The sequence below is a fragment of the Saccharomyces mikatae genome (assembly GCF_947241705.1).
Source record: "Saccharomyces mikatae IFO 1815 strain IFO1815 genome assembly, chromosome: 12".
NCBI classification, from domain to species: domain Eukaryota; kingdom Fungi; phylum Ascomycota; class Saccharomycetes; order Saccharomycetales; family Saccharomycetaceae; genus Saccharomyces; species Saccharomyces mikatae.
Genome location: NC_079267.1, coordinates 719,926 through 736,066, shown reverse-complemented (window position 1 = coordinate 736,066; position 16,141 = coordinate 719,926). Strand labels below are relative to the sequence as shown.

Genomic DNA, 16,141 nt, shown 5'->3' with positions numbered 1-16,141 from the left:
CACACGTGTTATCTGTTACGATACTTTCGCAGAATAATTCTATTTGTAGCAGTTCTTTCATCAGACTTCATATTTCAACTTTTCGTCATTTTGAAAAAGAAAAAAAGTAAGTGCGGCATGAAGAGAGCATCAGAGATTAACGGCGGGCATAAGGCATCATGATCCGAAAGGCTGTAGCAGACACTTTTTCCTTTTACCCCAAAAAGGGTACTTTATAAGAGTGTTCATTGATGTATAAGAACAGAAAGACAAACATGTGGATAAAAAAGTGAGAACGTGTATAAGAACGGTTGTCAAGACAGTGAAAGCAGTTGAAGGAGAATGTTGAGAGAAATTAGACAAAATGAGAAAATTAGTTATCATATTGAAGGGCCCTTCTTCATCATCCGTTTGGTGAAGCCCGATAATTTGAATGCTTTAGAAGGCGAAGATTATATATATCTAGGGGAGTTATTGGAGCTAGCAGACAAGAATAGTGATGTGTATTTTACAATTCTGCAAAGCACCGGTAGGTTTTTTTCCAGTGGCGCTGATTTCAAAGGTATTGCAAGGGCTCAGATGGATGATGGCGTTAAATATGCGTCAGAAACGAGCAAATGGCTGTCCAATTTTGTTGCTAGAAATGTATATGTCACCGATGCCTTCATTAAGCATTCCAAAGTCTTGGTTTGTTGTCTCAACGGGCCTGCAATAGGGCTGAGTGCAGCATTGGTAGCATTATGTGACATTGTGTATAGTATAAATGACAAGGTATATTTGCTGTACCCCTTTGCCAATTTAGGACTGATCACTGAAGGTGGCACGTCGGTTTCGTTACCATTGAAATTTGGTCCAAACGCAACGTACGAACGTCTCGTATTCAACAAGCCATTCAAATACGATATAATGTGCCAGAATGGATTTATAAGCAAGAATTTCAGGATGCCATCTTCAGACGCTGAAGCGTTCAATGAAGAAGTTTTGAAAGAGCTGAGGGAGAAAGTAGAGGGATTGTACCTGCCCAGTTGTTTGGGGATGAAAAAATTACTAAAAGCAAACCACATTGATTCATTCAATAAGATCAACTCCCTGGAAGTTAATGGTTCTCTCCAGTATTGGGTGGACGGAGAACCCTTGAGGAGGTTTGGTCAACTGAGCTCGAAAGAAAGGAAACATCGGTTGTAACGGCAGCTCCTTCTGCGAAACGAAAAACATATATACTTATGTACAAAAAATGCGCATGCTAATTATTTTATTTAAGGTTCTTCTTCAGAAAGTGTAGAGTCAATGGATTGTTCTTGAGGTAATGTTACAGATTCCGTATGCTCCTCTGTTCCTACATTCTCCTTCTTAGATGCACTTACACCGATCATGATTGAACAAACAAGGACCAATATTATCAAAAGACCGCTTCTTGTTGTTTGCCACCTTAAATTCTCGATATGCGACCTGATATCACCCAGTATCTTGGTTTGAATTTTGTTGGAGCAGTCATTCAATTTCAAGTTAATCTGTCTATACAACAGGGTGTTTTCCAATTTTTGATTGTTGAATTCTAATTTAGCATCTTTTTGCAAGGAATCTATTATAATTTCGTTCAGTTCATCGTGTATAGAGTTGAGTTCTCTCTTGAGTTTTAATAATTGCAGATGATGCTCGTTTAGTTGCGTGTCCCTAGAGTTTTGGATAGCAAATTTCAATTCAGTCTCTAGTGAGCTAAACAGATGAGACTGTTTATTCAATTCCATATCTCTTAGAAACAAATCATTATAGCAGGAGTAAAATTCATCGTTTAGTAGCTGCAGCAATAAGGAGATGATAATTTTACACTGTTCGTCCGAGAAGCTACCTCTTTCGCGAAGCATTCTATAAAACTTTATAGTGTCCAACTGATTCTGTGAGGTAGTAGGTTTTAACCCATTGCCCTGAGTAATGAAGTCCTCAGAAAATTTGTCTAGTAACCCAATTGGATGTTTTCCATCACTTTCCTTTTCCTGTTTTTCCTGTTTTTCCTGCTTCTCCTGCTTCTCCTGCTTCTCCTTGTTCTTGGATAATGGTAAAGACAGATCTGATAACTGGATGTTTTTCAAAGACATTGACTTCTGCAAAAGTGGCCCTAGCCCTGAATGCGAATTAAAGTGCCGCAAACACAGCGGTAAGCTTCGTTGGCGTATCTTTGTACTAAAGCATCGAAAGGGAAGTACATTTACCAACCGTATCATTAGTTTATCTGATAATCAGGCCTTACACGTACGCATAAACCCCTTCCATTTTATTTACCCTTCCGGCCATTATAGACGCATCTACTCTACAGTACAACATATATGACTGTTCGTTTTTCCCCAGACTACCACGGCGCGCTATACATTGTTCATACGATCTAATTAATATACATATATATGTATACATACCAATGTGTGAATTGGCGGTCCACTGCAAGAGCTTGCGGAGAGCGCAGAAGAGACCAAAGATAGTAAACGATGATGAAAGCAGCGAGCAAAAGAGCCATCAGTACCACCGCAGTGCCGCTGATAAAGAAGAATCAACTACCACCCCGCCCACAATTCACACCAGAAATGGAAGCACAATGCACAGAAAAGTTCCTTCACGGCGGTAGAGGCCCCGGTGGTCAAAAGATTAACAAGTGCAACTCCAAGGTTCAACTACGACATGAGCCTACGGGGATTGTTGTCGAGTGTCAAGAGACACGGTCACGTGAGCAGAACCGGAAACTTGCCCGGCTCAAGCTTGCGCGCGAACTTGCAGCTTCGTGTAACACGATTCCTTCCAGAGAGGAAGCGCTTCTACAGTGGCACCGGCAACAGAAACGCTCGCAGCGCCGACGCAGTCTCGCCAAGTACGAGCAGCGTGAAGAGGCTGCTCGAGCCGAAAAAGAGGAACGCGAGGCCCAAGACAGAGAAATGCTGCGCAAGTTGTTCCGCCGGTAACCGCAGGTGAAAAGGAAATAGAGGAGAAAAAAAAAAAGAAAAAAGGAATGTGAAAGAAAGTGTAACTAGCCTAAAATTTTCACCTACGGGAATCGTCGGCCAAGACAAAACCCTGGAACAACAATACATAGAATAGTTCCTGCTCCTGCACACTGCACGTTGACACCAGAATCGCATCGTGTGGTGCTTATATTTTAACCTTTGCCAGCTAACTTACTTTTTTTCTTCTTCTTTGGGCATTTCTTTAGTGTATCTTGTTCGGTTTCCTGGTCATTTTGCTTTTTTTAGTCATTATATATGCTTCTTTAGATCGGTCGTTCCATTATTTTTTTTTTTTTTTTTTTTACACGTAACAGTAGTATAACTTACTCCCCACCATCTTCCCCTCTTAGATAAAGATCAGTGTATCTCAGGTACTGATTATCTCCGGACTAGCTACTAGTAAGACACATATTTAATAATGGGCCGTCCAAGGAAAAACGTTAGCCAGGAGAAGATAAAGCAGCTGAAAAGGGAACTGGAGCTGGCTGGTAACAGAACGGACGTCTTACTGCAGGACAAGAAGGGCCGTTCCAGGTCTTGTCTTCTTTGCAGAAGAAGAAAGCAACGTTGCGACCATAAACTACCTAGCTGTACCGCTTGCCTGAAAGCAGGCATTAAGTGCGTGCAGCCTTCCAAGTATTCTTCAATTGCAAATAATAACAACAATAGCAACACCCCTACAGCTGGCACTGTATCCCATTCACCCTATCCTATTATCAAACATGAGCTGCAAGACAGCAGTATTGGCGCTGGCGCTGGCGCTGCCACATCTCTTAATGACATGACCATAATAAAACCCATTTCCGCTAGCGATAACACTGTTGATGCTGCCGACGCAAATGAATTCAAAAACCCTCTCAAATCCGCTACGAGGACTCCCAACACGAAGTTCATGGGGCAAGATAAAGATCAGTATACTAGTTTTTTAGAGAGAAAAGTAAAACGTTTGGAAACTCTATTGGATTTGCCAGTGGGATGCAATCAGTATAACTACGAATTATCGCAATACAAGAAGATATCTCAGTTGTTCGGTAACAATGCTTCCGATTACTCCAGACCAAATAATAATATGGTTATACTGCCGCTGCCCTCTCCTTCGAATAAGTCAATGGAGAACACAAAGAGCAACGGGAGCAACGTGAATTCGGCGACGAAAGACACAGCGGCCAATACAAACAACATAAACAACAATCATGCCATCTGCCAATCGGCAAGCCTTTTGAATGACCCTTTGGAGTCTTTAGATTTCACTAAATGCATCTTCGCCAAATATAATTTGAAGAAGGAGTTTTTGATGTATGACCCCATTTTTGAACTAAATGAAAAACTGTCCCGTTCCTTTTTGGACACTTTCTTCACCAGATTACAATTTAAATATCCAATTTTGGACGAACAGGAAATCTATACTTTTTATGATCACTACCTCCACAATAAGATTCTCATCCCGCCATCTTCACCCTCCACATCTTCCACAGCGATACCGTCGAATTCCCATTCCTACTCTGAAATAGAATTCCATTTCCTCTCTGGTAGAATGTGGCTCGTCTTCAGCATTAGCGCCTACTTGCTGATGACTACGGGTAAGTACAAGGGTTTTCCACCCCACCGATATTTCTCTACTGCTATTCGCCACATCACTAAGTGTGGTTTGCATCTGAATTACGTTCAGCAAATAGAACTCTTGACTTTGCTGGTTCTCTACATCATTAGGACAGATAGAGATTCTCTGATACTGTACGACATCATCAAAGATGTCATGGGCATATCCAAGAAGAAACTTCACTTGAACCAATGGTATCCCAACGATCCATTTGCAAATAAGAAACTGCGACTGTTTTGGTGCGTATACCTTCTAGAAAGAATGATCTGTGTTGCCGTGGGGAAGCCGTACACCATCAAGGAATCAGAGATAAATCTACCGCTTTTCAATAATGACTCCTTTTATACAAAAGGCGTGCATACATCAACACCATCAACCAATGACCACGGTGTGCAATTCATCAATCAATCTTTGAAACTGCGAAGAATTGAATCACAATTTGTAGAGACCTTGCAGTTATTGAAAAACGACTCTAAATCGGTAAAGCAATCCATTGATCAATTACCGCTAGTACGAATTTTTTTTGAAGATTTGGAAGTTTGGAGGAAGAGTTATTCTACTCTTGATGTGAAAAATTTTGAGAACGAAACTCTTAAACTTTATTACTATAGATCAGTTCGATTGTTGATCCAACCGTATTTGGAATTTTTCGCCCCAGAGGACAGACTGTTCAGGGAATGTCAAGCTGCCGCAGGTCAGATTTGTCAACTATACAAGATATTCCATCAAAAGACTCTTAATGGTCATTCTACCCCAGCGGTACATACAGTTTTTGTAGCTGGTGTAACTTTGATTTACTGTATGTGGTTGGCTAGAAATTTTGATGATCAAAGGAGGAGAAAATTGGGCGACGCTTCGAAGCATACTAGACCCTTAATAAGTGCAAGTCTATTCTCAACAATGGACGATTTGAGAGCTTGCTCTGTTTGCTTATATGTTATGACAGAAAGATCAAATTTTGCAAGAACTTTTAGAGACACTTTCGACCAACTGATGAATGCTACGGTAGGTAATTTAATCGAAAGATGTGGTCCGGATTCTTCTGAATTAATTTTCATGGCCAGTAGTGGTACCAAATCCACTGAAGCAAAGAGCATCAATGGCACAAATAAAACTATTACTTCGACAGATCCTCTCCATGATTCCACTTCCGCAACCGCAGCGAGTCGACCCAACTCGAGCGACAAAATGATCAATCATAACGGTGGTATGCCACCTGCTGTGGCCAGAATATTTGGTAAGGGACAAGCTGAGGAACATGCTGGGTTTGTGGAGAATTCACAAGTGGATTTGGCTGAACAAGAAAAATTCAAGAAGAAGCAAGGTGTTTTAGAAAAGACTTCCGTGCCGAAAAGTTTAGCTCATTTATTGACCAAAATGGATGATAGATCGCCCTTCCCCAATTCATCAATGTCTTATATAACATCATCATCGTCATCATCATCCTCTTCATCGACGTCGTCGTCATCATCATTATCGTTTCCTTCTTCACAAGAAAAGAACTTGAAAATGAATGTAAACAATAATAACAATAATGATAATAGTAGTAATAATAACCGCTGTATTAATAGCAACGACAACCAATATGCTCACAGCAACGTGACAATGGAAGCTGATACTGAAAGCTCTATTCAAGACCAATATATTGTCAAGAAACCAACCACCCAAACAGAGTTTGATTGGCAAGTATTTCAACAGCAAGCCTTTCTTCAACAGCAACTGGCTCAACACAATCTACAAGCGTATTTGTCGTCCCTAAACCCTGATACCATGTCCAATCGGAGCCCCTCCAAATCTTCTAGTATATCTACCGCATCTTCTCATTCAGACCCGATTCCAATAACGATGACTCAAAATACAACTCCATATCCTCAAAGTTCTAGTATGCTACCACAACAGCAAGCTTCACAATCACTAATGCCACAGCAACCCCAGCAGCATATTGCATCACCACAACATTTCTCTGAAAGTAATTTCACGAATCAATTAAACAGTAGTATGAGCAACAGGAACCATTTACAACCTACAATATTTTCTAATTCTTCAAATGAACATAAGCAGTTAAGACACATCGGAGAATCAAATTTCAGCACATCACAAATAAGAACAGATTATAGCTCCAATGTTATTTCTTCAATACCAGCGCCAATTGCCAATAATACAATTTCTGTGAACGCCAAACAAGCCCGAAATGGCTCCTCTTCTGGTGACATACTTTTTAGTAATGGGGCCCACGATATGATCAACAATATCTCAACATGGACCAATAACTCCGTTTTAGATGCTTTAAATAGCAAATCCCTACTGCAAACATTGTTTCCACAGAGTCAAGATCCATCATCTCTTCCCATGGATAAAGAACAGCAACCGTCTGAAATGTGTTCTGAAAATAGTGTTAACAGTAATAATTTTCCACGAACACAAAATGACCCTTCGTACAACAGAAATTTGTTCATGATGTCCAATCAAGAAGGTGTACAGTACAATCTTCAAGATACAGAAAAGAATAAACCAAAGATACAGGTGGAACCTAATTCTTCCGCCAACGTGCATTTTGACAATGTCATTCCTACTGTAAATAAAGCAGGTATTAGGAAAAAACATTCTAATTGGGATAACGTGATGTCATCTGGTCCAGTAGAAGACTTTTGGACAATTAATGATGACTATGGTTTTTTAACGTGATACTACATCATCTGCATACTACAGTATATAAATTTTTTTTTTTTTCATTAATAGATTTTTCTTTTAATGTAATCATAGGTTTGTTTTTCATAGCCTTCTTTTGATAGACTTACCTTCCCTCAATCTGCATCATTTTAGAATTGAGCAATCTTTTTTATCCTACATATACTTTCTCCAAGAGAAAGAAACTACATCGATCAAGTTTGAAAAGTTAAGTACGGGTAAGCAATTATTTGTGGTCGAAAATCTTGAAAAATTGAAGTGTCTATTAGTAAGTTTAATTACTTAATATAGTGCGTATCCAATGTACTTGTTTTTCCAGGTATGGGCACATATCTCTGTTATCCCTTCTTTTCATAGATTTGCAGAATACAGTACAGAGTATTATTATTTTCCTCAATTAGAAGTCACCCTTCGAAGAAAACAAGAATACTCATAATATTAATACATTCATTATTCATATGGAACGAACAAATACCACAGCATTTAAATTTTTTTCATTAGGAGGGAGTAATGAAGTTGGACGATCATGCCATATACTGCAATATAAGGGTAAAACGGTAATGCTTGATGCAGGAATTCATCCAGCGTACCAAGGGTTGGCTTCATTACCTTTTTACGATGAATTCGATCTTTCCAAAATTGATATCCTGTTGATTTCGCATTTTCATTTGGACCATGCTGCTTCACTCCCATATGTGATGCAAAGGACAAACTTTCAAGGCAGGGTTTTTATGACACATCCAACAAAAGCCATTTACAGATGGCTGCTGCGAGATTTTGTAAGAGTTACCAGTATAGGTTCTTCATCCTCTTCCATGGGAACCAAAGACGAAGGACTTTTTTCTGATGAGGATCTGGTTGATTCCTTTGATAAAATTGAAACGGTAGACTACCACTCAACTGTGGACGTTAATGGTATTAAATTTACGGCATTCCATGCAGGCCATGTTTTGGGTGCAGCAATGTTTCAAATAGAGATTGCTGGCCTGAGGGTGTTATTTACAGGTGATTACTCAAGGGAAGTCGATCGTCACTTAAATTCTGCTGAAATACCTCCACTTTCATCAAACGTATTGATTGTGGAGTCTACCTTTGGTACCGCCACTCACGAGCCCCGTTTAAATAGAGAAAGGAAGTTGACCCAGTTAGTCCATTCTACAGTAATGCGAGGAGGCCGTGTCCTACTACCAGTTTTTGCTTTGGGGAGAGCTCAAGAAATCATGCTTATACTGGATGAGTATTGGTCCCAACATGCTGACGAACTTGGTGGTGGACAGGTTCCGATATTCTATGCGTCAAATTTAGCGAAAAAATGTATGAGTGTCTTTCAGACCTATGTAAATATGATGAATGATGACATTCGAAAAAAATTTAGAGATTCTCAGACTAATCCTTTTATATTCAAAAATATTTCTTATCTAAGAAACTTGGAAGATTTTCAAGATTTCGGTCCCAGTGTTATGTTGGCGTCACCAGGTATGCTGCAAAGTGGTTTATCAAGAGATTTACTAGAAAGGTGGTGCCCTGAAGATAAAAATCTAGTATTAATTACGGGTTATTCCATCGAAGGAACAATGGCAAAATTCATTATGCTTGAACCAGACACAATACCTTCTATAAACAATCCTGAAATAACTATTCCAAGACGTTGTCAAGTTGAAGAAATCTCCTTTGCTGCCCACGTTGATTTTCAAGAAAACTTAGAATTCATTGAAAAGATCAGCGCACCAAATATTATCCTTGTTCATGGGGAAGCGAATCCAATGGGTCGTCTGAAGTCCGCACTATTATCCAATTTTGCATCTTTGAAAGGCACAGAAAATGAAGTTCATGTTTTCAATCCCAGAAACTGTGTAGAAGTGGATCTTGAATTTCAAGGTGTCAAGGTTGCAAAAGCTGTAGGAAACATTGTAAATGAGATATATAAAGAAGAGAGCATAAATATAAAGGAAGAAGCTGCTGTAAAAATTGAACCTATAAAAGAAGAAAAAGAAGAAGATTTAGATTCCGGAAGTGGAAAAGATTCAGATGATGTAGATGAACATAAGGATGTAGTAGTTTCCGGAATCCTGGTTTCAGATGACAAAAATTTCGAATTGGACTTCCTTTCTTTGTCTGATTTAAGAGAACATCACCCTGATCTTTCAACAACAATATTAAGGGAGCGCCAATCAGTTCGTGTTGATTGTAAAAAAGAGCTTATTTACTGGCACATTCTGCAAATGTTTGGTGAGGCTGAAGTTCTTCAAGACGACGATAAGGTGACAAACCAGGAACCAAAGTTTAAGCGAGAAGAAAATAATGACCGAATTAATAATGGTAAATTGATCTTACAGATAATGGGGGATATTAAACTAACTATTATTAACACTCTAGCTGTTTTAGAATGGACTCAAGATTTGATGAATGATACTGTAGCTGACTCCATTATTGCGATATTAATGAATGTTGATTCCGCCCCAGCCAGTATAAAGCTTTCGAGTCATTCTTGTGATGATCATGATCATAATAATGTAGAGCTTTATGAAGAAAGTGAGATTGATGAAGTTGCGAGAGCGAAGCAAATTTCAAGGTTATTCAAAGAACAGTTTGGTGACAGTTTCACTTTACTTCTCAATAAAGAGGACTGTGCAAGTAACGGAGATACTATAAGTGGAGTTATTACTATCGGTAAAAACACAGCCAAAATTGATTTCAACAATATGAAAATTGTGGAATGTAATTCAAACCCATTAAAAGGCAGAGTAGAAAGCCTCCTAAATATCGGTGGTAATTTGGTCACACCGCTTTGTTGAGTATGACTATGTATGTTATATGTATTACTTTATAAATATAATGCCCAACTCAAAGCTAATCAGAACAGTCTCTCACGTTACTTAATCACTCTTCACGTACTGAAACTACGAGATTGAAATTTAAAATTTTTTTTCTTTTTCATGAGCGTGAGAAATAATACTTTAAGCTCATCTCATCTCATCTAATCTGTTCATTTATTCCGGAAGTTTTCGTTTATATTGACAGCAGTGGTTGGCCTTCAATTCATTACACAAATCGAAGGGCTAAGTTCTAATTATAATTATAAGATCAAGAAAATGAGCAGCGGGAAAAAGTCTGTGGAAGGCGCTTACATGGACGATTCTACAACATTCGAATCGTTTCATCTTGATTCTCGTTTATTACAAGCTATTAAGAACATAGGATTTCAGAACCCAACATTAATTCAATCACATTCTATTCCTCTGGCTTTGCAGCAGAAGAGAGATATTATAGCAAAGGCTGCCACAGGTTCTGGGAAGACATTGGCTTACTTAATTCCTGTAATTGAAACTATTCTACAATATAAAAAAACAATTAAAAATGAGGAAGAAAATGGTACATTAGGTATTATACTTGTTCCAACAAGAGAATTGGCTCAGCAAGTTTATAGTGTTTTGGAAAAACTAGTCCTATATTGTTCAAAAGATATAAGAACTCTCAACATATCATCCGATATGTCTGGCTCAGTTTTGAATACCCTACTTATGGATCAACCTGAAATCATAGTTGGTACACCGGGCAAACTATTAGACCTCTTGCAAACAAGTATCAACTCTATTTCCTTGAGTGATTTGAAATTTTTGGTAGTCGATGAAGTGGATTTAGTGTTAACATTTGGCTACCAAGATGATTTAAACAAAATTGGTGAGTACTTACCATTAAAAAAAAATCTACAAACTTTTTTAATGAGTGCAACCTTGAACGATGATATACAGGCTCTGAAGCAAAAATTTTGTCGTTCTCCAGCTATTCTAAAGTTTAACGACGAAGAAATAAATAAAAACCAAAACAAACTACTTCAGTATTATGTGAGAGTTAACGAATTTGACAAATTCTTATTATGCTATGTCATATTCAAACTTGACTTAATCAAGGGTAAAACACTGATTTTTGTTAATAACATTGACAGAGGATATAGGCTCAAGCTAGTCATGGAGCAATTTGGTATCAGGTCCTGCATATTGAATAGTGAGCTGCCCGTTAATTCAAGGCAACACATTGTTGACCAGTTTAATAAAAACGTCTACCAATTATTAATTGCAACAGACGACACTGAATACATAAAAGAGGAAGATGAGGACGTAGAAGAAGGACATAATAGCGGTAATGAAGAAGAAGAAAACTCCAAAACAGAGCCTGAAAATGAAAAGAAAACAAGCAAGAAAAAGAAAGTTCAATTGAAAAAAGATAAGGAGTATGGTGTTTCCCGTGGTGTTGATTTCAAAAATGTTGCATGTGTCCTGAATTTCGATTTACCCACAACAGCTAAGTCTTATGTGCATAGAGTTGGTAGAACTGCTCGTGGCGGTAAAACTGGTACAGCTATTTCATTTGTGGTCCCATTGAAAGAATTTGGTAAGCATAAGCCATCAATGCTACAATCCGCAAAGAAGGATGAAAAGATTCTTTCCCGAATTATCAAACAACAAAGCAAACTAGGATTGGAATTACAGCCTTATAAATTCGATCAGAAGCAAGTTGAGGCGTTTCGTTATAGAATGGAAGATGGTTTTCGCGCTGTAACTCAAGTTGCCATTAGAGAAGCTAGAGTAAAAGAATTGAAACAAGAGCTATTGGCGAGTGAAAAGTTAAAAAGACATTTCGAAGAAAATCCAAAAGAGTTGCAAAGTTTAAGGCATGATAAGGAATTACATCCAGCAAGAGTGCAACAGCATTTAAAGCGTGTTCCAGATTACTTACTCCCTGAATCAGTTAGAGGAAATGGAACCAAAGTTAAGTTTATTCCATTCCACAATCCCAAAAAGCGCCATCCACATAGAAAGGGCAAAGTCAATAAACCAAAAAATGGCAAAGTGGATCCGTTGAAGAACTTCAAGTAATTTTAGTAGTATTGATATTTATTCTATTTGTTATACAAAAATCTACATACTAAAAATGCCCTTTAGCTAATCGTGATATATAATATATATTTCCACTTTCCTGAGTGCACTATTCCTGTTAGGGCAAAAACCAGGTCAATACTAATAGGGTCTACTCCCAAAAAAAGCGTTCCTGTTGGCTGGGGAATCACGAACTAGGTTCGCTTTCTTAATCATATGAGGACTGTTTATGATGCTTTTCACTCTACAGGGGTCTTCAACACCACGATAACTGAATCACCTCTAAGAAATAGTTTACTTATAAATCTTTCACGATTAATTACATTTTTACCTTTTTTCTCTGTCCAAAGCTCTTTCACATTTTCTAGAACCATATTGCAATGCCTATCGAAGGCTTTTACTCTCGCTATTATTTTGTGATTATTTCTTAACGAGATTATTACGGGTGTTTTTGTAAGCATAGCATCATTTATGAGGGACATTGGTCCATGCTTAAATTCGAATTCTTCTAGTTCCTCTAACTCTGCTTTGGAAAGCTCATGCTTTGGACGGTCAATTAATTGCGTACTAGAATGATATGCATTAATGACTTTTAAGTTAGTATACAAAACTCACTCTGAATTATGGGTACAAAAAAGTTGGAGACCAAACATACGACATGATAAATTGGTGTTGTAATACTCCTTGAATCAACTGTCAAAGCTAGGACAGGTGTCACTACGTTTGTCATTTGATGTGATGATGTTCATATCATTCTTTTTAAGTGAGATAATTTTCATTCAACTACCTTTGTTACCCGACATAATATATATAATATGAATCAATATGATATAGTCACTTCAAGTGAAGAGTGACATATTGACAAAAGATAGTACAATTACGTTATTTTTGCCAACAAAATTTTCTAATTATCTTGTATATATTTTCGCTATTCTTTTACTTCAAAATAAGTTACAAATTATCCTTATTAACTGACATGTCCGATATATGCGTTGATGGCTGTATTATTATTAAAAAGTAATATGAGGTAAGGTGTAGACGAAACTCCGGATAAATATAAACTTGTCTTCAGAATTTATGAAGAAAAATATATAATACAATAATTAGAGAGCCAAAAAAAATTTAGACATTGTTACATGCAAAGATAAAAAGTCTCGAGGGTTTGATCTTGTTATCATACTCCACTTCTGTAAATATTCTGACCCTGATGTCTCAATTGGATCGTTTCATGCTTCTCTAACGCATACAAAGCCTTATCTAAAGCGAATTGAGAAAATCTATGCGTGTCTACAAATTCTCTTCTTAAAGTTTGATAAGATGTAGACCAGCCAATAGGTAATCTTCTTTTCAGTTCTTGTTCAAAACGACGAATTTCTGACAACGATGTTCCGGCTGCTTGGTTCATGCCACCAATTGGATCCTGAGAGGCAGCATCCATTGTAGACGCTTGGAACAATCTTATAGCTTCATCAACATGTCTTTCCTGTGCAATAGGACTTAGTTCTAATTTAGCCAATGATTCAGTGATTCTAATAATAGCCTCCAATTGACGAATAGTAATTGGAATAGATGACCTTTCCGTTGACTCTAATTCATTAATTAATAATTGTTTTCGGATTGTGACGAAATTCGAAGATAGTTTTTCAGCGGCCTGCGGTGAAAGTCTTGGCGCACACTTTAATCTGCAATACGTGATGTAACGTTTCATCTTTTCAATACTAATCTCTGTACCATTTTCCTCTTGCTGGTTTTGGATAGCATTCGCATTTCCTGTATGAATATTAATAACGTGATTAGCAATGGAAATATCGCGTTCCTCATTATGGTCATCTTTGACAATGAAAATCATATCGAAACGGGATAAAATGGTAGTTTGAAAATCAATGTTGTCACCGGGAGACTTCAAATCATCATAACGGCCATATATTGGATTTGCTGCCGCCAAAACACTAGTTCTAGAATTTAGTACCGTAGTGATACCGGCTTTAGCGATGGATATTGTTTGTTGTTCCATAGCTTCATGGATAGCCACTCTATCTTCGTCTCTCATCTTATCAAATTCGTCGATACAAACAACACCACCGTCGGCTAGGACCATAGCACCACCTTCCAGATAAAACTCTCTTGTCATGGGGTCTCTTTGTACACTGGCAGTCAACCCGGCTGCAGAAGACCCTTTACCAGATGTATAAACGGCAATTGGAGATACTTTCTCTACAAATTTTAATAACTGGGACTTTGCGGTACCTGGATCACCCAATAGTAAGACATTGATATCACCTCTTAACCTCATACCGTCTGGTAGTATTTTCTTAGAACCCCCCATCAATAAACATACAATGGCTTTCTTTATATCTTCATTGCCAAAAATAGAGGGGGCAATAGAGTTCGTCAGAATTTCATAAAGCTTTGGGTTTCTACTTAACTGCAGAAACTCTTCCTCTTCTTCCTCGCTAAACATTGTTATGGAATTCCAAATAGAAGAAGTTTCCACATCAGATTGAATCCCTAATATTTTAATATAAGGTGTTCTGATAGCAACACCACTTCCTCCATTACCACCTCCGCTTCTTCCTGATCCAGCACCATTCTTAGAACTATAGATAGAATATATACCAACTATGGTTACCCTTGTACCAGGAATGACTCTGTTTGTTAGGTAGCGGTCACAAGTCATGGTTAAATTTCTGGGCATTTCACCTACTGGAACCAATTCCGGGATTTCCTGCAATTTTAAAAACTGTTGGTCAATAAACTTTGAAGATTCATGAATAATAATATATGGGTCGGGACCACAATTTTTTTTCGTCGATTCATCTCCAATATTTGTCTCATTTGCCATGGAAGATTCACTCTCAGCAGTAGATAAACACGAACGTGGTAAACTGACAGTATTGCCCGTGAAAGAATTAAAATTGTTGATCGTTATAGATGTTGTGTGTCTGCAATTTCTACACATTATAGAGAGGTACGTGGCGCGAGAAGATAAAACTGAAGTTGATATTATTATACCTGATAAACGAACAATCTTAGAGACGTGTTCTGAATCCAAATCTCTTAGTGGAATCTGATTTGCATTGGAATTTAAGATTAATTGGAAAGTTGGCAGAGAGTTCAATAAAAGAGAATCAGTATCTGTAATAGTACCGTCTGCATCTTGATTGCTATTACTGCCTGATTGAGCTCTACTTAGAATACTTATCCTTTTCGCCACCTGTGTTATTGCAGTTTCGAATAAGGGAATGATATCTGAAGGTTCATCGGATAATTTCTTGTATATGTCTTCGTTGTAGCCGATCAAATGCTCCATGTTAACAGTCAGAGAATAATTTTTTACCAGAATATTGTTCCTTAATTGGTCTCTGTAAATAAACTGTGAGTCTAATCTAAACTCCAAAATGAAATTCTTGAAGGACTTTATAATTTCTGTATTATCATCGTCGTTAGGTGATTCTCCTTGTAAAACAGGAGCACTATATATTTCTGGTCTATCAAATGACATTATCTAGCTTCAATTCACCAAGGAATGGCTATTATAGAGCTTTCGCTAAATATATGATCACGTTAACATGTGTACTTGGGTACTCTTTGATATAATGAAAAAAAAAATCTTCGAGATTTCGCGAAACTGCAAGTAATCACATTTCCCAAAAAGGAAACACGCCACACACCCATAGCAACAGACTGAAATAGCTTAACCTGGTAACAACGAAGAGGCGGTGGAAATTAAAGGCTAGCCGATCGTTTATAACAGATTGATTAAATTAACAATCGTCTTTAAGCGTTGAGAATCAACTACTGATACTTTGACCGCTTTGTTACTGCTTCATTTGTTTTGCATCTAGGGATAGGCGGTAGGATTTAAAGGGCTTTTACTTACCAAATCTGGAGAAAGTGGTTAGAGCCTGCTTGAGTTACTTCTTCAAGTCAGAAATATATTCAAGAAGTAAGAGTTTGTGTAATACTATTTATGCTCATTTCTCTGACACTTGTTACGCCATCAATAA

The 16,141-nt window shown here is 37.8% G+C and overlaps 8 protein-coding genes across 8 annotated transcripts; 5 read left to right on the top strand and 3 right to left on the bottom strand.

Annotated features, from left to right (window-relative positions):
- Positions 1–321: 321 nt before the first annotated feature.
- On the top strand, positions 322–1,164 carry ECI1 (dodecenoyl-CoA isomerase; the record flags this gene model as incomplete). Its single annotated transcript, XM_056224390.1, has 1 exon — positions 322–1,164. The coding sequence occupies one exon, from the start codon at positions 322–324 to the stop codon at positions 1,162–1,164; it is 843 nt and encodes a 280-aa protein (XP_056078313.1).
- A 71-nt stretch (positions 1,165–1,235) lies between these two features.
- PUT7 (Put7p) lies at positions 1,236–2,201 on the bottom strand (the record flags this gene model as incomplete). Its single annotated transcript, XM_056224389.1, has 1 exon — positions 1,236–2,201. The coding sequence occupies one exon, from the start codon at positions 2,199–2,201 to the stop codon at positions 1,236–1,238; it is 966 nt and encodes a 321-aa protein (XP_056078312.1).
- Positions 2,202–2,459: 258 nt separating this feature from the next.
- On the top strand, positions 2,460–2,927 carry RSO55 (Rso55p; the record flags this gene model as incomplete). The annotated part of the gene is made up of 1 exon (XM_056224388.1): positions 2,460–2,927. One exon carries the CDS (start codon positions 2,460–2,462, stop codon positions 2,925–2,927), a length of 468 nt encoding a protein of 155 aa, XP_056078311.1.
- Positions 2,928–3,387: 460 nt separating this feature from the next.
- On the top strand, positions 3,388–7,254 carry SMKI12G3360 (uncharacterized protein; the record flags this gene model as incomplete). The annotated part of the gene is made up of 1 exon (XM_056224387.1): positions 3,388–7,254. The coding sequence occupies one exon, from the start codon at positions 3,388–3,390 to the stop codon at positions 7,252–7,254; it is 3,867 nt and encodes a 1,288-aa protein (XP_056078310.1).
- A 461-nt stretch (positions 7,255–7,715) lies between these two features.
- On the top strand, positions 7,716–10,052 carry YSH1 (cleavage polyadenylation factor subunit YSH1; the record flags this gene model as incomplete). The annotated part of the gene is made up of 1 exon (XM_056224385.1): positions 7,716–10,052. The coding sequence occupies one exon, from the start codon at positions 7,716–7,718 to the stop codon at positions 10,050–10,052; it is 2,337 nt and encodes a 778-aa protein (XP_056078309.1).
- A 297-nt stretch (positions 10,053–10,349) lies between these two features.
- On the top strand, positions 10,350–12,134 carry DBP9 (ATP-dependent DNA/RNA helicase; the record flags this gene model as incomplete). The annotated part of the gene is made up of 1 exon (XM_056224384.1): positions 10,350–12,134. One exon carries the CDS (start codon positions 10,350–10,352, stop codon positions 12,132–12,134), a length of 1,785 nt encoding a protein of 594 aa, XP_056078308.1.
- A 239-nt stretch (positions 12,135–12,373) lies between these two features.
- On the bottom strand, positions 12,374–12,794 carry SMD2 (mRNA splicing protein SMD2; the record flags this gene model as incomplete). The annotated part of the gene is made up of 2 exons (XM_056224383.1): positions 12,374–12,701; positions 12,790–12,794. 2 exons carry the CDS (start codon positions 12,792–12,794, stop codon positions 12,374–12,376), a joined length of 333 nt encoding a protein of 110 aa, XP_056078307.1.
- Positions 12,795–13,308: 514 nt separating this feature from the next.
- On the bottom strand, positions 13,309–15,636 carry MCM5 (MCM DNA helicase complex subunit MCM5; the record flags this gene model as incomplete). Its single annotated transcript, XM_056224382.1, has 1 exon — positions 13,309–15,636. The coding sequence occupies one exon, from the start codon at positions 15,634–15,636 to the stop codon at positions 13,309–13,311; it is 2,328 nt and encodes a 775-aa protein (XP_056078306.1).
- Positions 15,637–16,141: the final 505 nt, after the last annotated feature.